This window comes from Cryptomeria japonica, chromosome 11 (assembly GCF_030272615.1).
Source record: "Cryptomeria japonica chromosome 11, Sugi_1.0, whole genome shotgun sequence".
In the NCBI taxonomy this organism is placed as follows: domain Eukaryota; kingdom Viridiplantae; phylum Streptophyta; class Pinopsida; order Cupressales; family Cupressaceae; genus Cryptomeria; species Cryptomeria japonica.
The window spans coordinates 172,149,898-172,175,226 of NC_081415.1; the positions used below are offsets into that span (position 1 = coordinate 172,149,898).

Below are 25,329 nucleotides of genomic sequence, written 5' to 3' on the forward strand. Positions count from 1 at the left end.
CAGGGTTTTAATTGATATGTTACAATTTGTGTTTGGTTTGATATATTATTTAGAAATTAAATATGAATCTTAATTTAAATTTTATAAGTAATTAAATTAATATTTAGAAAAATTTAAACAAAATAAATTGTAAGTACATTAAACAGTGGGATTTAAAATAACACATTTTATAATCTTGTAAAATAATGTTAACAATGTAATATATTAAGCATAAAATTATTTATTTTTAAAGTGGAGTTCTTAATTAGAACTTACATGTGGAGGATTGGGAACAACAAGGAATATACAACAACAACGACTTAATAGAAAATTGACACAAAAATTGACACAAACACTACAATCCAACTAAATATTCTTCACTTTCAACCTACATGAAACTAACATATACTAACTAACTAAATTCTCTTGCAAATTTGTGAAGCTCTAATGCAATCTTAAATGAGAATGCTCTTAAGAGTTAAAAAAAATTCACCATTTGATTATAGCAAACAATAGAATTTCGTCCAGTGATTGTAATCTCCTATAAAATTTTATTTACAAAAGAAAATTGAATAAAAGTACGAAAATAAAGTAAATTGATATAAGATGATGGCAAATTTACATAACATAAATATTTTTCTCTTATTATATATTAAAAGTCAAAATTGAGTACCCACAATCTCACAAACATAATAAAGAAACACACACCAACCCACCCACCAACACACACATCCACACCGGCATCGACACCCATACTCATACCGACCCACACACCATCACATGCATAAACATAAATTTAAAAGGGATATCAATAATTTGAGTATTCTTAGACATGCAGGCAAACTAGAACTATATGTGGGTTGTATGGATTTACCTTACTCTTGATAAAGTATCTCTATAATTATAGGTAAAATAGTTTTTTCTAGATGTCATTAAATTTTGACTAGTGTGGTGTTGTTATTGATGTTGATATTATGCTTATGTGAGATGTGATTCAATTGTTTTAATTGTATATTATCAAATCAAGGTGTGCATGAAAGAAAACAACTGCACTTTTATTTGTATTACCTAAAATATTTGAGGTGATATTTTAATTGAGAAGTAAAACTACTAATTAAGATAATATATGCCAAGATATAAGTTAATCTAGACATGTAGAAACTTTTGAAAACTTTAAGATAATACATTTTTCATAAGTTTCACTACAATGTGAAAGAATACGAATCCCAGTGGGAGAAGGAGAGAATTTGAACAATTGAACAATGGTGATGAGGATGGTAACAATGATGCTATCAGTATTTATTCAGTCTACTCCAATGGTATTGAAGATCCTGCTAGGTTTTTTTGGGTGATTTCTATCTTATGCTTGAGTCTCTATGTTAGGTCTTGGTTTCTAGACACTTTGGCTAGATGCTTTATGGCTAGTGATAGATTGAACGAAGGTTCTAGCTAGTGTGTGAGTCATGAGACGAATGTGACTATTGGGATTTGTTTGTTCCTTCCTTTCTATGCCCCTTTTCCTAATTCTAGGTTCACCAATCATGGTGTTGGCATGGGAGTGGGTTCCTCAAGTGTTAGTGATGGCAAGGCTAATGATAGTTTAGTCAATGTTGAAGGAGATGGATCTTTAAAGGAGGAATTTTATTTTTGCTTGCATGGAGAGGGTTCCTTTGAGATCTATTTTTTCTTTGTTATTTTTAGAGTGGGTTATAAGGTTAGTTTCCTATATCATTCATCAGAAATTATTGTGTGGCTTTTGGGGATCCCTAGTCACATATTAAGATCATGAAGGAGGTGAGTTTTCTATTTACATTTTATGTTGGCTTTTGCATGGCCTATAAGAATTTGAGCATTCCATAGAAGTTTCTTAGGACTGAGCTGGTTCTATTTCATTGCTTGGGTGTCCCTTGGTAGGTTCACCTTAGAATATGGTAGCTATAATTTATATAATCTCTAAGATAGACTTTGAACATCTTTAGTTATTTAAGGTGGGGGCTTCTTTTTCTTAGATATAGAATATTTTTTTAAAGCTAGTCTCTAGAGTGGTATTGGTGTCCCTTATGGACCATCTTCTAAATACTAGATTTATTTAATTTATTAGTCCTTTTAATGTTGCTTGTTTAGAGCTATTTGTTCCTTGACCATAGTTCTAGGGCAAAGAGGATGTAGATTTTTTGTTGGCTTGTCTTTTTTATTGTTCACCTCATACTAAGTTGGCTATCCTAGAGGCCTCTAGGGTAGGTTCTGAGTTCTTTCAGATCATTGGTGTATGATCTTCTATTGCCCAAAACTTGTTATTTTTTCTTTCCTTTTTTATCTAGTGTTTGAATTTATTCCTATTGATGCTACTTTTCTATTGTTGGCTTATATGATAGAAGAGATTGATGTGTTTTATTTTGGTGTCAACTTGGGTAAAAGGTCTCCTTCTACCCAACTTAAAATGATTGTCACTTTATCTTCTTATTCACCTTTAATTCTATGCTACCACTATGAGGTGTCTTCAGATGCCTTAACTTAAGATATTACTACTCCTTATCTGATTGAGGTGGATTCTACTCTTAAAGGTTATACTGGATTTTTGTCCCAATGTTGGCAGGAAGTGGTTGATTGGATTTATCTAATGATATCTTTAATATGAAGACTATTTGAGATTAGGTTTACTCTAACAAAAGGTTACTCCACCCAACATAGACACACTAAAAAACAATAGATCGGATTAATTAGACAAATACAATAAGGAAAGAATCCAATTTCTATCGCTTTCATGAAAATGAATTAGAATTCTCATAACATTATAGGTTATGTCCACATGGGCTTTCTTATTACAAACAAAATTACTTCTATCCAAAAATATACAAGCTGAAGCCCCAATATTCAAATTAGAATTATCCTCTTTAACCTTAATTCACGTTCTTTATCTTATTAAATGTAATCACCTTCAAAAAAAATTGAAAGTTTAACTCCCTATTTTTTGGCACTAGAAGTCCAAATACTCATTTTCTCACTCAACAAGAAATTTAAAATTTGAATTTTGGTAGTACAATGTAACATACTAACTCAAGTGAACTGATAGGTGCATGTAAAACTCTATGCCACCTTGGCCAAAGGTTTTATATAATTATTAAACATGATGAATGTGTAGTCATTATTCACAACTTCATTAAACTTGTTACTAGAGTACTTAAGTTCTAGTTGATTGGACATGGTGGACTTAACCACTTCAACATGCTAACATTACAATATTTTTACTTTTTACGGTAGGTTACACAAAACTCAATTAGATGAAGTTTCAAATATAGTCAACTTAATAATTTTAAGTAGATGATAGGTTGGAGTGATTTGTGGAGGTGATGGGGCTAGGGTTTGTAGGGTTGAAGGTCTTAAGGAAGATGATGTTGAGATGGATGGTCTTGTCTAGATGCCTAGTGGTTCTTTTTGCTAGCATCCCGTGGAGTTTGTTGGTTGTGGTGGAGATTCTATTGTCTATTTTTCCTTTTGGTGGGTCGAGCAAGGTTCGGTGGTGCATTCTATTAGAGTTATTGGTGAGTCTATTATAGGCATTTCTCATGTGGGCATTTTTAGTGTCTTGGTCAGTGGTGCTCCACTCTAAGTTAGGGTTCTTTGTTGGGTTTTTTCCTCTCCTATTGCCTCTATTGTTTGGTCTATGATATGGTTTTTCTTCTACTCCTCTATTTAAGGATATATTACTCTTTTATTTCCCCTTGCATTGGAGGTGTGTGGTTTGGTGTTGGGCCCATTCCTTGGTTGGCCTCTCTAGCCATTTTTTTTGCCACCTCTTCTAGATATTTATTAGGTTTTGTGGTTATAGGTTTCTTTGGAATTTTTGGAGGAACCCGTTGTGGTTTATTTCTATTGTGTTGCAAGGTTTTTCCTTAGGTTGTCTTGTTTAATTCTCCAACTTTTGGTGGTCCTTTGTTAGTTCTAGATGGGTGTTCATTGTTTTGGGGCATTTCCTTATAGGGTGTGCTCCATGTGTTCCTTTTCCTTGTCTTTCCCATGTTGTTTATCACTTAGTCTGTTTTTGTTTCTCAGTTAGCCTATTATTGATAATTTTCAAGGGCATAGTTTGGTTGTGTGTTTTCCCTATTTTGTTTTGGAGCTCATTTGGGATTTGACCTTTTGAATTCTTCTGCCCATTAGATGGGAAAGAATGAATTGATGACAATCCAAAATGCAAAACCGAGTATTTGTGGTATACATAGAATCTAGAAAACACATTTGAAGTATGTCTTATGCCTCCTAGGAAACGTTGTGAGCACTGTGAAGCCATTGTTTCATGGACTTCTTTTGTCTACTACTCTTCTCATCAGATCTATTTAGAAAATGATTCACTAGCTCTTTTTTTATCTTCAAGCATTCAAATTCTTCCATGAAGTTTATGACTATGCTCACCTCATCAGTAGCTCTTTGAATGGACATCTCACATTTTCCAACCATGGCCTCTACAAGTATATGCATGAGCTTCAAATTTAGATATTAAAAATGTCACCTCCTACAAAATAGAGTAGTAGATAAAATTGAATGTAAAAAATTATGACCAAGAATGGCCCCATTAAAATTCTCTCTGAAAACCACAAAACCTTTGTTCTCATCCAAAATTATTGTAGGCAAGAACGTAGGAAATCTTCTTTCTAAAGATTTCGTGAAAATTTTGTAAAGCGTATTACAAAGGAAGATGGGTTCGAAATTTGTAAACATTTCATGGCTTTGGGCCCTTTTGATAAGAGCAATAAAAATAACATTCATTTATTTAAAAATAATTCTAATTTCTTCTAGATTCTTCAAAGTTCCAATAGTAAATCATGACAAACAACCTCCAAATAATTTTGGAAAACACAAAGTGATATATCCATCTTGACCAAGTTCTTTATCACGAGCCATGGAAAATACCATAGATTTTAATTTAGATATAGAAAAATTTTCCACAAGGGAATCATTCTAAGTAGCACTCACAATCAAGGGAAATCAGTCTAAGAACGATGAGGAAAACTTAAAATGAGGAGGTCTTTACTTAGAAACCCATGAAAGAAAGAAACTACATTAATTCATCAACAACCTTAGATTGCAATATCTCACAAGACATACTCCTAATCTAATAAATTGATTGAATTGTCTCCTTAACTTGGCATAAGCAAATAACTTAGTATATCTATCTCCATCCCTTAGCCACAATTCCCAAGACTTTTTCCTCCAACAGACCTCTTCGTGTGAGCAAGAAGCTAATGATAGATTTTATTTAAATCTTTACCCAATTCAAAAAATAAGTAATCCATATCCTACTAGATTACATTCTTATTCAAAGATGCTCACTTACCTTCAACAGATTGATTATCAATTTTTTATTTATTTTGAAATGATGCTTATTCCATTCACAAATCTTCCCTTTAAGAAATTTTGGTTTCCTGCAAAACTATAACATATGAGATCCTCTAATGAAAGGTGCATTTTCCTAGTTATGTGTAATCATAGTGATAAATGAGGAATCCCTAAACCAAATAGATTTCATCTTAACAGGATGCTTCAACCTTCATCTCTCCTAAAAAAAAGGTTAAGCAAATCAAAAACTAGTCTGATCCACATGCAATTAAAAATGATGAGTCAAATTTATGATTAGTTACAAACCATTGGTAAGACAAGAAGAATTACAATTGATATTTCTCACTATAGATATTATTTATTTTCAGGTTGTTCTGGAATTCATGCTAGTACTTGTACATATGGTAATTGATGATACAACTGTGGTTATTTACTAGCAAGTGGTTGTTGCAAGGTGTGTACCCTTGGTCATTTTGGTTGTGTAGCATAGCACTCAGGTTTGTGATAATTCTTAGCCACCTCCCATGGATTCAATAAATCTCATGGTTGTATTGAGAATTAACAGGTCAATATTTTGGTGAAATGACAATTGTACTTTTAACAAGTGGTATAAAAGCCTAGGTCACAAATTCAAACCCATTACTTTCACTAGGGGAATTTTTTGAATGGTCTAGTATACTAAGATAGGGGGCAACATGCAGGGTGGGGGCGGTGAATCAGTATTCATCAACAATAAAAACTTTCCTATGATATTAACCTTAGTAATTAATCTCATCAACATGAATCAACAAACGTAGAATAATGAAAGACAGAGTCACAAGATAGATGCCGAAGTTTTATACATGGAAAACCCAAATTGGATAAAACACAAAGAGGGTTAACTCTCAAGATAATATAACTAGTTATATGGTGTTTACTAAAGTGGCTCACTACCATATGGCTCATTGCATGATTACAACATGTCTTATTGCCTAAATTCTCACTGCAACAAAAATAATGAATTGAAGAAAATTGCATCTCTAAATGCATGAGGTCAGTTCCAAGATAAGATGAAGTAGAAAAGCAACTACTTACCATAGATCCGATAATGGATCTCTGTGACACTTTATCCAACCTATCAACGCAATTGCTTGCAATAGATCTGGTAAGGGAATATTGCAACATTGTCTTCAATCTATCTACATCAATATAACTATTCTCGCAAACTTTTCACTCACACACACGCTCTTACACACTCTTTCACACTTCCACAGATCTATATTTTATCTCTCTATGTTTCTTCTTCTCTTATCTACATACACATACATCTCATATCACACTCTTGCTTACTTGGAACGAAGCTCTGGAATGGGATTCTATAAAACTAGTTCATCAACTTCATCAATTGGGGGTTAGAAGTTGTAAGAAGGTTATGGACCGCGACATCATGAGATGATACCGTGTGTTCCAAGATGACTAGGAAGACCGGCGGTGTGGCCACTAACAATGTTGGGATAGAGGATGATATGGCACTGATATGTCATGGGTTTAATTGGTCCACAAGCCTCGAGAGAAGGTCAATTGCCACATTGACCATTAATGATCATTTTATTTTGCTAGGTTGAGCAGGATTTGCAACTGAGTTTTAGTTTTTTTGTTTTTAAAGGGTCATTAAAGGTATTGGTTGTCATCCACGTGGGAAAGATAAGATGAACATAATGTAGGCTTGTCGACTTAGAGTAGATAGTGACGAGTTGAAATTTTTAAATGCTGACTCAGAGCTTGTGGAAGGTTTTGGTGAGTTAAAGATTGATTAGACAAGCAACGACAATGTCCCAGAGGCATGAAAGGATTGGAGTAACTTTTGAATTTGATATTAAGGATCACAAGTTCCCTAATGAAATCAGAGATTGCTTGTTGATAGGGATTTTGAAGCAGAAAATATACTCATGGAAGAATAAAATCAGAACAAAACCATTCGCACAAGGTGAACTTATGCAGGAGGTAGTGGATTGATGGCCTAGAGGTGACAGTGACCTAGGTTTGTAGGCATGATTACTCGAATCTATAGTTGGCACGATGAGAAGAAAATATTAGGATGATGATTCTTCATATGAATGAGCACTACCATTTTGAATTGAACTTCGGTTATAAATTTAGTAGGGTGGTGATAAATGGATAGAAAGGATACAAAATTCTTCATTTTCTGAGAGCAGTTTTTCATCAGTAAAGAAGATGATGTTTGAATAGGATTATGCATGGAGTCATTGCATATTTTTTAATACTAGATGGATGTTTTTTCTCTGGTATGAGGTTTCTCATTTGTCAGAGGGGTTGTGAAAGTTTGGAGCATTGTCAGAGGGAGTGTGGAAGCCTTTTTTTATCGAAAAAAGCCACCCATGACATATTCTCTATTCTTACTCTACAAATTGTTGACAGAGTGTTTGAAGAATGAGCACCCAGGGAACTAAAAGAAGGTAGCCAGTCATGTCTACAACAACATGGAAGCTGCAATGCCTTCTCAACCTATTATGATTTCCCTCAAGCTCCTCTTTCCACTTCCTCTAATTTGGGGCATAAAGGTTGGAGATATTCCTCTAGTTTGGGGGCAATTTTACTTCTTGACAGGATTTAGTTTCCTTTCCAAGAAGAGAAAAATTATGTAGAACAAATTGGGCATCTCAGGGTCCATCCAAAGGTGTTAGGGTGATATCGGCATGGCTCAATCATTTTTGTTTCTATTGATAATTAGTTGAATATTTTCATTCCACTTCATCCTGGGTACCAACATATGGATAAGGAATATTTTGTAACAAAATTGCACACAAACTCCTTGGATTAATCTTATGGTTACATGTGTCCTTACGCGTAAAGCTTGTTGCTCCCTTGTTTTCTTCAAAAGGGAAATCAAGGCCATAAGATAGGGTTCCAAAATCTCTAAAGAGGGTCTCTTTAGGTAGGGCCAGTCTACAAGATTAGGTTCCAATTTTGGGAAGTCATGGGAAAATAGAAGGAATTGGAATGTCAATTTGCAGAGAAAAAGTATGAAATAGTTACTAGTTTCATATTTCAAGTGGGTTATTATATAAATGAAATGTTTTCTATTATCTTATAGAAGATAGCTTATGAGATTAATATAGATACATTTTCAAATTCTTACTCTCTTGTGTGTTACTTTATTTTCTTTTGAGTTAATGCAATCAAGGGTTTCATTTACTTGTTGCATTGTTTTGATGTATATAGTTTTTTATTCTATGCTTTAATCCAAGGCGTTAATTAAAATCCTTGAATTAAATTACAAAGAGATAATGCTTGTACCAAGATTTGATAAGTAGTTTGGGTAAGAAATTGTAGATAAAATGATATTGTAAGGCATTGTTGTTTAAGATCAAATCAACTATTAGATAAGTTTCTATCAAATTTCAGTAATATTTCAAAGACTCTGTAGCCCAATGGATAAGGCACTAGTTTTTGCTAGCAGATGTCATTAGGTTTTCATTTTCTTGTCTATCTTATTTGTGATTTGTCATAAGTCTTTTAAATATCAAAACTTCATTGTTAAGTTTTCATGTATTTCAGATTTGTCCTACCCATCTCATGCTCCAGTTAGGTCGAGGATCACTGAAGGATTTTCTATCCTTGAGCATTCTCCCTTTCTGTCGAGCCCTTTTATGAGATAATCTTCTTTGTTTCAATGAAATTTTTAGTGTGGTCCAGAGATCAAGAAGTTCACTAAAGGGATTACCCTCTCAGGTCTTGCAGAGCCCAAACTGTAGAAGGATTTGCAGAAATCTTTGTCATAGTTGGTCCAAGCCTGAAGGATATTGATAGTTGGAAGTGGTTTTCCATAGGTATTCGAAGGAATTATCTTGGTCTCTATCTTGTAGTAGTGTAAACCCATTTTTGGGAACCAACAACTGCCTTACAGTAGGACTCGCTGTCTTACAAAAACATTCGGATTACATGTAGAAAATCATGAACCGATAAATAGCACCCCCTCATGCCTGATTATAGTTTTGATTAAGCACACAATTTGATCTTCCACACTTCTCACTTTGACACTTCTTCCCTGCTACTGAATGATCAGTACATTATTTGCACATAGCATTATATCTATCGATGACTATTACATTCATTTATACAAGTCATGAACCTATATTTAAAAGTTAGCTCACCCCACATTACTCATTACATAATATAATAATACATGCTACAAAAATTCATGTGGACTAAAACAACATTGGCTAAGACATGGTCTTGATGTAACCCAACACCACAAATATGAAACATCTCAAAGAATTATGCCTCAATCATCTGCAACATGCTACAATCATCATGTTGGTCAAGCACACCACTGAAATAAGGAAAATATTCAATAACACACACACATTGATCAATGTGAACCACCAATATGCATATAACACAATCTAAAAACATCCACAAGCAATGTTAATCATACTGCAACAACCACAACACCTCACATTACTAGAATCATCATAATCTCTGTACCGAAGCTCAAGAATATCAACGAAACTGATTGTCAAACTGAAAGATTCACTTGTGGACCTCCAAATCATGAACCACTTAAATTGAGGATACAAATTAACATCCGAAACACATCCCACACATCCACAAAAAAATATAATACAATTCTAGAGAAATACACATTGATTTACCAAACACTGTCATCACTAAACAACTGAAAAACCAACAACAATATTAGATCTCATAACTTGATCATTATTTTATGCACACCTCTAAAACTTATATTGAATAAGCTAGAGATAGGTATCTAAAAACTAATTAATTTTATTCATCTCATCTGGCAACAAACTAGCCAAACAAACTTACTTAATCCGACTCCAACACTGAAACACATAGAGGAATATGTTGACATCAATGACAACAAATCACTCTATCTAACAACATGTTGTAGTAGAAAAAGGATGAGGCTTTTGATAAGGATACTATAGACACAATAAATTGTGATGTAAATCAGAACTTAGTTCTTATCTCCCAAAGCTCATAACACTTGAGGGATGTTTGGTTATTGAATCTAGCACCAACAAACATATGATTGAAAATAAATAGTTGTAAATGATACTTTGACTACTCAACCTACTGGTGATCTCATCTAGGTTGGAGATGATAAAAGATCTAGGTTGGAGATGATAAAAGGCATGTTGGAGAAGGTATTTTAATTATCACTATCTCTCTTAGAACAAGAAGCCACTCTCTTACTATGTTGATCTATGTTCTAGGTTTGACAATAAATATCTTGTTTGTTAGTCAACTTTTGAATCATAATCTTAAGGTAGATTTTAGGTCAAGGATACTATAAAATCTTGTCTCATTTCATGAGATGGCATGATCATTGTTACAAGTTTTAAGGACTACCCATTTTCCCTTAATATTGTCTCTTCCTCTTTGGTTTTTCTTTGAGCCTCTATAGTTGAGTCCACTACCATCTAGCATTATAGATATGTTAATGTATCTACCTACTCTCTCCATTAGCTCAGTTGTAAGGAGATGGTAAGAGGTCTTCCACATCTTCTCCCTTCTTTTCTTATATTTTTTGAAGGTTTTACAAGCAAACAAATTCTTAATCCCTTCAATTCCAACAACTCTCATGTCATGGAATGTCTTGTGGATGTACATACTAATCTATGTGAAATACTGCCTTCTTTCTTTAAGGATGCGAATGCTTTTATTTGTTAGCAAATGACTTCTCTGAAAAGATATGGATGTATTTTATTATGAGTACGTGTGAAGCCTTTCCATGATTTGAATACTTCTACCATTAGGTTGTGTGAGAGTTTGGAACACCTCTTCTTCTAATCTTAGATTGAGGGGAAATTAACATCTTAAGATTTTATGGAGTTCTTGAAGCATCATGGTATCAAACAACATTTGACTACCCCCAATACACCTCAACAACATGGTATTACTAATTGACTCAAATAGACTGTCATGGAGATGGTGGAGTGCATGCTTTCAATAGCCAAGTTGGAAGATTAGTTTTGGGTAGAAGTAGTCCATACAATCATGTATCTACTGAATAGAGCTCCCACCAAAATTTTATAGGATAAGACAACAAAAAAAGTGTATCATCTTAGAATGTTTGGTTGCACTCCATACATGCATGCCATAGCTCATAGAAGGAAGGAGCTTGATTTCAAGACACTCTAGTGCATCTTCTTGGGTTATAGTTTGAACTCTAAAGCTTATTATCTCATGGATCCTAAGAGACATACTACTTATGAGAGATAAGATATAGTTTGTGATGAGTCATGTTTTGACTCCTTGCTACATAGGAAAGATCCATCAGCTTCCAAAAGACTTCTCTCATAGTCAAATGATTTGATTGAGGAATCTTCTTAGAAAGAAGATGAAGATGAGTTTTGAGGAGATTGTTTGTTGATTATGGTACTTTGGAGAATAATTATTTACAACAACATAAATATGCACATTTGAAATGGGTTCAAACAACCATCAAGGACACATGTATGTTCTCCTCCAAACTTCTCCACATGAGTAAGGACAAGAAGCCAAGAAATAAATGAGGTGAATTAGACATTAATGAGTTTAGTAGTGATTAATATTGATCCTAACACACCTTGTGAAGTCCTCAGTCGATGACATTGGAAGCAAGCTATAGATTTTGACTATGAATCTTTGATGAAGAATCAAACATGGGATCTTGTTGATCTACCCATAGAAAAGAAACCCATAGGCTACAAATGGGTTTTCAAAATAAAATAAAAGGAAAATGGGTCCATCAACAAATATAAATAATTCCTTGTTGAAAAAGAATATTATCAATAGGAGGTTATTGATTATGAGGAGACCTTTGCATCCAATGCAAAGCTCAATGTTATCTAAGTTGTGTGTGTGCATTAGATACATTGAGAAAATGAAGGCTTCATTAGATGCATGTCCAAAGTGATTTCTTGAATGATGATCATGAAGAAAAAAATTACATGTTCCAATCAAACAGCTTCATCAATGAACATGATCCTCACAAGGTATATCAATTGATCAAGTCATTATATGGACTTAAACAAGCCCATCAGACATGGTACATCAAGATAGATGGTCATTTATTATAGAATGGTTTTATACATAGTTCTTCTAGTCCTAATTTGTATATTTAGAAGTTAGGGACAAATATTGTCTTTATTGCATTGTATGTGGATGACCTTATGATCACAAGGAGATTAGAAAATCTCAATGATACTATCAACCATTATCTAAATAAATTGTTCGACATGAAAGATTCAAGGCTACTTCAGTATTGTCTTGGCTTGGAGGTATGGTAGAAGTAGAGCATCAAATTTTTATCTCCTAGATAAAATAGGCCAAGACACTCCTAAAAAGGATTGGCATATCTGATTATAAACCTATACTCACTCTAATACAATAATTTTGCAACCCTCTCACTTTTACGATTCACATCAGGTCGATGTGTCTCTCTATAGGTAGCTTGTGGAGAGTTTGATTTAGTTGACTTATAATAGACTGGATTTATGCTTTTTTGTCAATTATCAATGTCCAACTAAGAATGTTTTGGGCTATGTCCAATGTATACTTGATTATGGTCTAGAGTATAAGAAGAATAGTTAGTTCTTCTTACAGGGGTATGTTGACATGGAATATGCTAGATCTCTTGATTATAGGAAATCAAATTTTGGATATATTTTTCATCTTGGATTTGGCCCTCTTGTGTGGATAAGTAAGAATAAAATTGTTGTTTCTCTCTCCTCCATTGAGGCTAAATATCATGCTACAAGAGGAGTTGTGTGAGAGGCAATTTGATTATGTCGTATTCTAGTTGATATGGACATTTTCGAATTCCAATCACCGGTTCTCTATTACAATACTTAGGGGGTGTTAAAGCTTGTCAACAATCTAGTTTTCTATGAGAAAATGAAGCGTATTGAGGTCAAATGACATTACATTTGAGAGAAGGTCATTCACTGCCACTTTCAGCTCCAATATTTCCCAAATAATTCTCAAATTGTGGATATACTCACCAACTCTCTTGGCTAGGTGAAACTTGAGTTGTTTCAAGGGTATAATTGTAGGACCAATGCATTAAGAAGGGCAAGTTTAGTGTATCTAATACATTGTTCATTTTTTAGTATCCTTTTTGGTTCATTGGTTCGGTATTCTATTTAATTATTCTAGAACTACTCTTTCACTTTGTATATATGTGCTTGCATTATTTGAAATAATCATCAAATTATTTGATGCTCTCACAATTCTTTATCTTTACAAGAGCCTTTATGAACGTGTTTATAAATGTATAACCATGTGTATTTTCTTGAAAGTTTCGAAACCATATTCAAACAAACCCATTTGATGCATATCTTGGTATCATTGCATTCCATGAAACTATATTTTTTTGAGCTATTTAATTAGAAATACTCCTTAAGTATACTATTACATTTTAAAAATTATTTTTCCATAGATTCCAATCATCACAACGAATGCATAAATTCAAATTTTTGAGGATGCTTTTCATGCATGTGAAGTTGATCTCTACCAACTCTCTAAGCATCCTTAGAGGGTATTAAAAAACTAGAGTTTTGGGATACGGTAGATACATCCATCACTTCATAATAAAAGACTAGATTCTTATTAGATATGATAGTTACACGTGCCTTGGTGCACTTGTTTATGAAATGTACAAGACTGTTGAAAAAAACTGAACTATTTCATAGAAAATTTCAAAGAAATTTAAACTAATGAACTACACTGATTGTAGTATATGCATAGTATATGCATAAAATGGTTTATACAAAATGTAAAAGTACACAGTAGTTGTGAAATTTTTTTTCGGATCTATCAATTGCATTTTCTTAAAAGTTTCTCAAAAGTTTTCTCAACAAACCCAAATGTATATGCTTTTATATTTTACATAAATAACTCTATGAATATTATTCAATCATTAAAATACATGGATTCATTAAAAAAAAAAATCCAGTAAAAATTTCCTCATGCACATGTCATTGAATTTTTCTGGTCTATCCATAAGAAAAAAGAGATGATAATGATCAGGGAATAAATGGTCTGTATACGACAACTGTTTCTGGACGAAAATTAAAGAGAAAAAAGTTTTATTCCATTCCCTTCCACTGATGCACCTTTATCGACTCCTGTTTTACAGGAAAAACACTTTTATTGCCCTATGCAAACATCATCGAACCGCAAATCATGAAGACAACGTACTCACTCATTTTTATTGTTCATTGCTTGTTGAGTTTTATTTCCTAATCTATAAGCAAGTATGGCATCCTGCCAGCAGTATCTTAGCCCACATCTGCAGGGACAGATTGTGAGTGGCTTCTGCAAGCCCTATCCACATCTTAACCTGGGTATCACAAGTAACAAGGAAAATCTTGTTCCCTCCGATTGCAAGCTAACGATTGTTGTCCGTAATTCCAGTGACCCAACTCAGGTGTGTATGTGCGTTGTAGTGGAATTTATGTGCATAACTGATATGTACTTAAATGTGTTACTTTGAGTGAAAATTGTTTTCTTGGATCACTTTTAATATGTAAGTATTCTGATATACAGAAGTGGGTGATAGTAGAGACAGAGAGTAATAATGATAATGATAAAAACGCCTTTGCCTCTGTGAACGCGTCCACTGGGCATGCCATTTGTGCTAAGGGTGACGACGTATTATTGAGCTCATTTTGTTTTTAACATAGTGATTGCTCTTCAGACAGAATTATTACACTAGAGTCCTCTGAATCGACTGTGTAATAATATTGTTTCACTTTAGGGATTTTTTGTTTTTAAAGTGTTTTTGAATTTGGCATATTGACTGTACATATGGCAATTGCTGGTAAAGTGTGGTTGGTTACTGGCACGTTGTCGTGACCGAGTATAAGGTTGATAATGTTGATAAGAGTGTTCTCTGGACTCTGGGTGAGGAAATCGGAGATGGGTTTAAGAACCTAATTAGTGCAGATGGCAGATTCTGGACTTTAGAGTCGGTTGACCAGGGCATTAAAATTATGCTGCGGACCAGCAATGGCCAGGACCATCAGCTCGGGAAATTCCTTCCCTTGAAGGATTATCATATTATATGAAAAATGGAGATATATATTTGCTATGAGGTAGCTTATATTAAAGGGTAGTGTACTTTGTGGAAATCAGGAGTACATTTTATTCCGTCTAATTATTATAAATAAAGGTTGTCTAAAGTTCATAGTACAGGGTTTTAATTCATATGTTACAATTTGTGATTGATTTGATATATTAGTAGAAATTAAATGTTAAGAGAATATTTTCTTAGTTTACTTTTATAAGTAATTAAATTAATATTTGAAAAAATTTAAACAAAACAAATTGTAAGCAAATTAAATAGTAGGATTTAAAATAACACGTTTTATAATCTTATAAAATAATGTTCTCAAATTAATATATTTAACATAAAATTATTTGTTTTTAAAGTAGAGTTTCTAATTAGAATTTACATTTGAAGGATCGGGAATAATAAGAAACTTATAAAAACAACAATTTAATAGAAAATTCATACAAACACTATAATCCAATTAAAACTGACATATACTAACTAACTAATTTGTCTTGCAAATTTATGAAGCTCTAATGCAATCATAAAAGAGAATGCTCTTAAGAACAAAAAAAACATTCACCATTCAATTATAGAAAACAATGGATTTGCATCCAGTGATTGTGATCTCCTATAAAATTTCATTTACGAAAGGAAGTTGAATAAAAGTACTAAAACAAGTAAATTGATATAAGATGATGGCAAATTGACATAAGATAAATATTATTTACTTATTATAGATTAGAAGTCAAAATTGAATACCCAAAATCGAACAAACATCATAAAGACACACAAAATCCCCTGATATAAGATGATGGCAAATGGACATAAGATAAATATTTTTTACTTATTATAGAATAGAAGTCAAAATTGAATACCAAAAATCACACAAACATCACCCACACCCACACCAACACCCACCCACACACCATCACATGCATAAACACAAATTGAAAAGGGATATTAATAGTTTGAGTTTTCTTAGACATATTTATGGAGACTAGAACTATATGTGGGTTGTATGGATTTACCTTACTCTTAATAAAGTATCTCTATAATTATAGATAAATAGTTTTTTCTAGATTTGTTTAAATTTTGATTAGTGTACTATTGATATTGATGTTGATATTATTCTTATGTGAGATATGATTCAATTGTTTTAATTGTATATTATTTTATTCTAATCAAATCAAGGTGTGCATGAAAGAAAAAAATGGACTTTTATTTGTATTACCTAACAAATTTGAGCCACTATTTTAATTGAGAAGTAAAACTACTAATTAAGATAATATTTGCCAAGATATGAGTTAATCCAGACATGTAGAAACTTTTGACAACTTTAAGATAATATATTTTCCATAAGTTTCACTACAATGTGAAAGAATAGGAATCCAAGTGGGAGAAGGAGAGACTTTGAACAATTGCACAATGGTGATGAGGATGGAGAGGGAGATGAAGATGACAAAAATGATGATATTAGTATTTGTTCAGTCTACTCCAATGGCATTGAAGGCCTTGCTAGGTGTTTTTGGGTGATTTCTATCTTATTCTTGAGTCTCTATGTTGGGTGTGGATTTTTGGGCACTCTGGCTAGATGCTTTATGGCTAGTGCTAGACTGAAGGGAGGTTTCGAGATAGTTTGTGAGTTATGAGACTAATGTGATTATTGGGATTTGTTTGTTCCTTCCTTTGTGTGCCCCTTATCCTAATGATAGGTGCATCAATCATGGTGTTTGCATGGGAGTGAGTTCCTCAAGTGTTGATATTGGAAAGATAATGATAGTTTAGCTAGTGCTGATGGAAATGGATCTTTAAAGGAGACCTTTGAGCTCCAATTTTTTTCTGCTAGTTTAAGAGTGGGTTATAAGGTTAGTTTCCTATTTGATGTTTTGAAATTTTGGTGTGGCTTTTGGGGATCCCTAGTCATATATTGGGATCATGAAGGAGGTGATTTTTCTATCTATATTTTATGTTGGCTTTAGCATGGCCTACAATAATTTGAGTGTTCCATAGAAGTTTATTTGGAGTGAGGTGGTTCTATTTCATTTCTTGGGTGTCCCTTGGAAAGATCACCTTAGAATATGTCAACTGTAATTTATATAATCTCTAAGGTAGACTTTGAATGCCTTTAGTTCTTTAAGGTGTGGTGTTCTTTTTCTTAGATATATAATGTTTGTTTCAAACTAGTCTCTAGAGTGTTCTTGGTTTCCCTTATGGACAACATTCTAAATAATAGATTTATTTCATTTATTAGAGTCCTTTTTAATGTTGCTTGTTTAGAGCTATTTATTCCTTGACCATAGTTCTAGAGCAAAGAGGATGTAGATTTTGTATTGTCTCATCTTTTCTATTGTTCACGTAATACTAAGTTGGCTATCCTAGAGGCCTTTAGGATAGGTTTTGAGTGCTTTCAGATCATTAGTGTATGATCTTCTATTCCCCAAAAGTTGGTATTTTTCTTCCTTATTTTCTTTAGTGTTTGAATTTGTTCCTATTGATGCTACTCTTCTATTGATGACTTATATGATAGAAGAGATTCATGTGTTTTATTTTGGTGTTGGCTTGGGTAAAAGGTCTCCTTCTACCTAACTTAAAATGATTGTGGCTCTATCTTCTTATTCACCTTTAAGTTTGTGCTACTACTATGAGGTGTCTTCAAATTTCTTAACTTAAGATATTACTATTGCTTCATTGACTGAGGTGGAATCTGCTCTTATAGGTCTTGTCAGGGTTTTGTCCCAATGTTGGTGGGAAGTGGTTGATTGGATTTATCTAATGATGTCTTTAATATGAGAGCTATTTAATCTTAGGTTTACTCTAAGAAAAGGTTACTCCATCCAACACATACACATTCAATAACAATAGAGATTAATTAGACAAATACAATAAGGAAAAAATCCAATTTCTATCACTTTCATGAAAATGAATTAGAATGGTCATAATATTATAGGATATATCCACATGCACTTTCTTATTTCAAAAAAAAATATTTCTATCCAAAAATCTATAAGCTGGAGTCATAATTTGCAAATTAGAACTATCTTCTTTAACCCTAATTCACCTTCTTTATCTTATTAAATGTAATCACCTTCAAAAAATTTGAAAGTTTAGCTCCCTATTTTTTGGCACTAGAAGTCCAAATACTCATTTTATATAGATGTATGGAAAACTCTTTGCCACCTTGATCAAAGATTTTATATAATTATAAAACATGATGAATGTGTAGTCATTATTCACCACTCCACTCGACTTGTTACTACCATACTTAAGTTCTAATTAACTTGACATGATAGACTTAACCACTTCAACATGCTAACATTACAATCTTCTTTTTACTTTTTATGGTAGGTTACACAAGAGTCAATTAGCTGAAGTTTAAAATATAGTCAACTCGATAATTTAAGTAGATGATAGGAGGGAGTGATTCTGGAGATGATGGAGCTAGGGTTTGTAGGGTTCAAGGTGCTGAGGAAGATGATGCGGAGATGGATGGTCTGCTCTAGGTGCCTAGTAGTTCTTTTTGCTAGCACCCCGTGGAGTTTGTTGGTTGCGGTGGGGCTTCTATTGTCTTTTTTGCCTTTTGGTGGGTCAAGCAAGGTTCTGTGGTGCATGCTATTAGAGTGCTTGGTAGGTTTGTTGCAGGCATTTGTCGTGTGGGCATTTTTAGTGTCTTGGTCAGTGGCGCTCCACTCTAAGTTAGGGTTATTTGCCCCCCTGTTGCCTCTGTCGTTTGGTCTGTGATAGATTTTTCTTCCACTCCTCTATTTGGGGATAGATGACTCTTTTGTTTCCCCTTTCACTGGAGGTGTGTGGTTTGGTGTTGGGTCCGTTTCTTGGTTGGCCTCTCTAGCCATTTTTTCTGCCACCTCTTCTAGATATGCGTCGGGTTTTGTGGTTAGAGGTTTCTCTGGCAATTTTGGAGGAGCCCGTTATGGTTTATTTTATTGTGTTGCAAGGTTTTTCCTTAGGTTGGCTTGTTTGATTCTCCAACTTTTGGTGGTCCTCTGTTAGTTCTGGGTGAGTGTGCATTGTTTTGGGGGTTTTCCTTGTGGGGTGTGGTCCATGTTCCTTTTCCTTGGCTTCCCCTTGTTGTTTCTCAGTTAGTCTATTGTTGATAATTTTCAAGGGCATAATTTGGTTGTGTGTTTTCCCTGTTTTTGTTTTTGAGCTCATTCGGGCTTTGACGTTTCGAATTCTTCTGCCCATTTGATGGCAAAGAATCAATTGATGACAACCCAAAATGCAAAACTGAGTATTTGTGGCATACATAGAATCCACATCACACATTTGAATTATGTCCTCTGCCTCCCAGGCAACGTCGCGAACATTGTGAAGTCATTGTTTCACGGATTCCTTTTGTCTACTGCTCTTCTCATCAGATTCATTTAGAAAATGATTCACTTGCTCTATTTTGCTCTTCAACCATTCAAATTCGCTCTTCCCATCAGATTCATTTAGAAAATGATTCACTTGCTCTATTTTGCTCTTCAACCATTCAAATTCGCTCTTCCCATCAGATTCATTTAGAAAATGATTCACTTGCTCTATTTTGCTCTTCAACCATTCAAATTCTTCCGTGAAGTTTATGACTATGCCCACCTCATCAGCAGCTCTTTGAGTGGCCATCTCACAGACTTTTCCAACCACGGCCTCTGCAAGTTTAGACACCATCTTCAAATTTAGATATTAAAAATTCCGCCTCCTACAGAATAGAGTACCAGACAAAACTGAATGTCACAAATAATGACCAAGAATGGCCCCATTAAAATTCTCACTGCCAGCCACGAAACCTCTACACTCATCCAAAATTATTGTCGGCAAGAACATAACCAATCTTCTTCCTATAGCTTTCGTGAAGATTTTGTTAAGTGTGTTACAAAGGGAGATGGGTTTGAAATTTGCAAACATTTCATGGCTTTGAGCCCTTTCGATAAGAGTAATAGTACAAACATTCATTTATTTAAAGATAATTCGAATTTCTTCTAGATTCTTCAAGTGCCAATAGTATATCATGACAAACAATCTCCAAATAGTTTTGGAAAACATAAAGTGATATATCCATCTTGACCAAGTTCTTTATCACGAGCCACGCAAAATACCATAGATTTTAATTCAGATATAGAAAATTTTGCAACAAGGGAATCATTCTAAGTAGCACTCACAATCAAGGGAAAGCAGTCCAAGAAGGATGAGGAAAACTCAAAATGAAGAGGAGTTTACTTAACAACCCGTGAAAGAAGGAAACTACATTAATTCATCAGCAACCTTAGACTGCAACAGCTCACTAGACATACTCCTAATCTGAGAAATTTAATTGAATTGTCTCCTCAATTTGGTAGAAGCAAATAACTTAGTATATCTATCTCCATCCCTTAGCCACAATACCTAGGAATTCTTCCTCCAATAGACCTCTTTGTCGAGCAAGAAGCTAATGATAGATTTTCTTTAAATCTTTCTGCAATTCAAAAATAAACTAATACATATCCTACTTGATTACATTCTTATTCAAAGATGCTAACTTCTCTTCAAGAGATTGATTTTCAAAAAAGACTTTTTTGAAATGATGCTTATTCCATTCCCAAATCTTGCCTTTAAGAAATTTTAGTTTACTGTAAAACTGTAACATACAAGATCCTCTAATGAAAGGTACATTTTCCCAATTATGTTTAATCATGGGATAAATAAGGAATCCCTAAACCAAATAGCTTACATCTTAACAGGATGTCTCAACATTCGCCTGAAACAAGGTTAAGGAGATCAAAAAATGATCTGATCTAGGAGCAACTAGAAATGATGAGTGAAATTTATGATTGGTTACAAATCATTAGTCGAACAAGAAGAATTACAATTGATATTTTTCACTATAGATATTTTATTTTTCAAGGTGTTTTGGAATTCATGCTAACTATAACTGTACATATGGCAATTGATGATAAAACTATGGTTGTTTACTAGCAAGTGGTTGTTGCAAGGTGTGTGCCCTTGGTTTTGTTGTGTTGTGTAGCACAACACTTTGGTTTGTGATTAAGCTTAACCACCTCCCATGGATTCAATAAATCTCATGGTTGTATCGAGCATTAATAGGTCAATATTTTGGTGCAATGACAATCATGTTTGTAACAAGTGGTATCAAAGCCTAGGTCATGGATTCAAACCCCTTAATTGCACTAGGGGAATTTGTTGAATGGTCCGGAATAATATGAGGGGGGGTGAGGAGGGGACTCAGGGGTGGGGGTAGGGGCCTTGAATCATTGTTCATCAACATGAATCAACAAACACAAAATAAATAAAAGACATAGTCACAAGATAGATGCCAAATTTTTATATATGGAAAACCCAAAGAGGAAAAACTACGAAGAGGGTTAACTCTCAAGATAGTATAACTAGTTATATGGTGTTTACAAAATTGGCTCACTACGAGATGGGTCATTGCCTGATTACAACATGCCTTACTGCCAAAATGCTCACTGCAAGAAAAATAAATGAATTGAAGAAAATTGCATCTCCAAATGCATGATGTCAATTCCAAGATAAGATCAAGTAGAAAAACAACTGCTTACTACAAATCTAGTAAGGGATCACTATGACACTCTCTCTAGCTTGTCAACATAGTTGCTTGCAATAGATCTAGTAAGGGATTAGTGTAACATTATCTTCAATCTATCTGCATTTATATACTTGTCCTCACACACTTTACACTCGCACACACACCTGCTCTCTTACACACATTCCTACACACTTCCACACATCTCTCTCTCTCTCTCTCTCTCTCTCTCTCTCTCTCTCTCTCTCTCTCTCTCTCTCTCTCTCTCTCTCTCTCTCTCTCTCTTTGCCTCTCTTCTTCTTCTTCTTCTTCATCTTCATCTTCATCTTCTTCTTCTTCTTTGCTTTCTTCTTCTTCTTATCTGCACACACACATGTATATGTACACATATATATGTATACGTACATACATATATATATTTAGACACACACACACACACATATATATTTGTGTATGTGTGTGTACCATCAATAACCACCAAGACAATATGTCGGCCAACCATAAAAGGTTTACACAATAACACATCGCTTGGATCAACACATTGCTAAAACACGCCTTGACCAAAATGATAACCATGTCGGTCTTCAATGATCTTCTACACGCTTCCTTTTCAATTCTCTTGAATTTGTATCTTGAAGATGGAAGTCGGCAAAATACTAGATTCTGAAGCAAATGATCTTTCAAAAATTACTCTTGTAATCCATACATGCCTTGTTGCTCAAAATCACATACATACCTATCTTCCACTACTACTCAATATCACATACATACTTATCTTCCACTACTTCAATATCCCATACATTCCTATCTTCCACTATTGCTCAACATCGCATACATACCTATCTTCCACCACTGTTCAATATCATATATATACCTATCTTCCATTGCTGCTCAACATCACATACATAGCTATCTTATATTGCTACTCAACCAGATACATCCAATCCTAACTAGATCATAGGGTTTTACATCAATGCCAATATTCACACAAGTCTAACAATCTCTGTCTTTGTCATTGATGGCTAAACATCTGAAAAAGAAAAACTTGCCAACATATAGATTTGCACTATACTCGATATATGTCACCCTTACTCATATCACTCATATTTATTTATTTCTCCTTTCTGTTGGGAAAAATGGTGTCTCAACCTTGCATTTATGTGAGGTTACTATTTATAGTAAGTTTTCATTTGAGCACGAAATGGTGTGAAACACTCCCTGAAGCTTCTGGTTGGCTAGATAAGCATTCTGGTAAAGTTGTGTCGCAAGGTCACAGCTAGTTTTCAAGATATTAAAGTTTTCATCTTGGAGGGGTGCGATAAAATGTTTAAACCTAATTTTGGAGGATTTAAAGGCTTGGAAATGCCCTAAAAAGTGGCCATAACCAGCGCAGCTAGTTACAAGGTGATAGAGCACTTCGCGAGCTTTCCGGCGCTTCAAACGGTTCATCAATTGGACACTCGGTTCTCAAGTTATGGCCTCCGAAAGTTTGTACTCCTGAAATAGGAAAAATAATTTGTATTAGATACATAAATGAGCTGTAAAAGGGAGCGACACATGTTGATGTGTGCTTTAACATGTCATAAGGGCATCTAGAAGGGAGATAAGGTCGGCTACACCTTATTGGGTGGTTTTAGCCCATGGTTTTGTAATACCGTTTGACGGTTTCTTGTATTGTATCTCCTATTTATGAGGTGTGTGAGATAGAGGTTGTGTGTAAAAGTCTTATAGCTATTGAGTTGCCTCTGAATCTCTGATTAGTGGTACTCCTATGAAGAGCTTGCTCTGCAAGTATGTTGTAATTTGTTTTTGATTGTTGAATAAAATATTGGGCTGCTTTTGGAGTGTGGGGTTTTTCTCCCGAAAGGGTTTTCCCTACGTAAATCACTGTGTTGTGGTATGAATGCTGTTATATCTATTTCTATTTTCCATAACTATTGTAACGATCTGAAAAAGTTTTGCATTACCCTCCTCTCAAGGTTAGTGTAGGAAGTTGTTTCCGTTACTTTACTTCCTTACAAGTGGTATCAGAGCTTGATCACCTTTGGTTTCAATTGTGGGCAGTTGGGTTTTTTGAACTAATCCAGATTTGAGTGGGAGCTTGTGCAGAAGACACTTTTTGATCTTGTTGCAGGAATATTCAGATGGCGAGTTCGTCAGGAAGAATAGAGGTGGAGAAATTTAATTGAAGTAATTTTGAGATGTGGAAGTTGAAGATGGAAGATCTGCTAATAGATCGAGATCTTTGGGATGCTATTGATGCGAATGTCCAAAGGCCCTCAGATCCTACTGCGGCAGCTCAGTATGATGTTATGGACCGAAAAGCCAAGGGTCTAATCAGACTATGCCTAGCAGACTCTGTTCTAATCAATATCCATGAAGAAAACTCTGCAAAAAAGCTATGGACTAAGCTTGGTGAGATGTATCAAGTGAAATCTTTATTAAATCAAATTTTCTTATGAAAGAAATTGTATTCCTTGAAGATGGAAGAGGGTGGACGAATTGCAGACCACCTGGAAGCATTCAATATGTTGGTGGCTCAATTAGTATCCATCGGTGTTAAGATGGATGAGGAGGAGAAATGTCAGATCTTGCTTTGTTCTTTGCCTGATTCGTGGGATTCTCTTGTTATGGCTATCGGTAGTACTTCTATTGTTTTAAAATCTGAAGACATGGTGGGTGCCCTACTTGGTGAAGAGATGCGAAGGAAGGTATCCATCAGTTCAAAGGAAGCCCTAATCGTTCATGGAAGATCTAAGGAGAAAGGCAAGAAGAATGAGAAGCATGACAAGTCCAAATCCAAAGGGAGATTGAAATCTCCTAGAAAGTCCAAAGTCATTTGCTAGAATTGCGGTAAACGGGGTCACATCCGTAAGGACTGCAAAGAAGAAAAGAAGAAGAAGAAAAAGAAAAAGTTCGATTCTGATTCTGAGTCCGACAAGGAAGATGGTGATGCATTTATTGCGGCTTTGGCAACTCATGCAGGTAATGATGCTTGGCTAATTGACTCAGGTGCATCTTTTCATATGACTTCCAATAGAGATTGGTTTTCTGAATATGAAGGATTTAATGGAGGTAAGGTGTACTTGGGTGATGATTCACCTCTAGACATTGTTGGTCAAGGTAAAGTTAGAATCAATTTTTCTAATGGTAGAATAAAAAGGATTAATGGTGTGCTGCATATCTCTGGATTAAAACAAAACCTGTTATCTGTGAGCAAACTGATAGATGCGGGTGTGCAGGTAGTCTTTTCTGAAGCAGGATGTAAGATGATTAAGGGTGCTATGGTAGTTGCTAGAGGTGTGAGGTTAGGCACTTTGTATAAGCTTGAAGCATACACTGTTGAGTGTAATAGAACTTTTGTAAAAAGTAAATCTATGAATACTTCACTGGAAGATTTGAAGGT

At 34.4% G+C, this 25,329-nt stretch overlaps 1 protein-coding gene across 1 annotated transcript; it reads left to right on the plus strand.

Moving 5' to 3' along the window:
- The first annotated feature begins 14,528 nt into the window (after positions 1 to 14,528).
- LOC131036983 (ricin B-like lectin EULS3) lies at positions 14,529 to 15,395 on the plus strand. The gene is made up of 4 exons (XM_057969011.2): positions 14,529 to 14,755; positions 14,875 to 14,971; positions 15,026 to 15,062; positions 15,155 to 15,395. Exons 1-4 carry the CDS (start codon positions 14,585 to 14,587, stop codon positions 15,393 to 15,395), a joined length of 546 nt encoding a protein of 181 aa, XP_057824994.1. The 5' UTR covers positions 14,529 to 14,584.
- Positions 15,396 to 25,329: the final 9,934 nt, after the last annotated feature.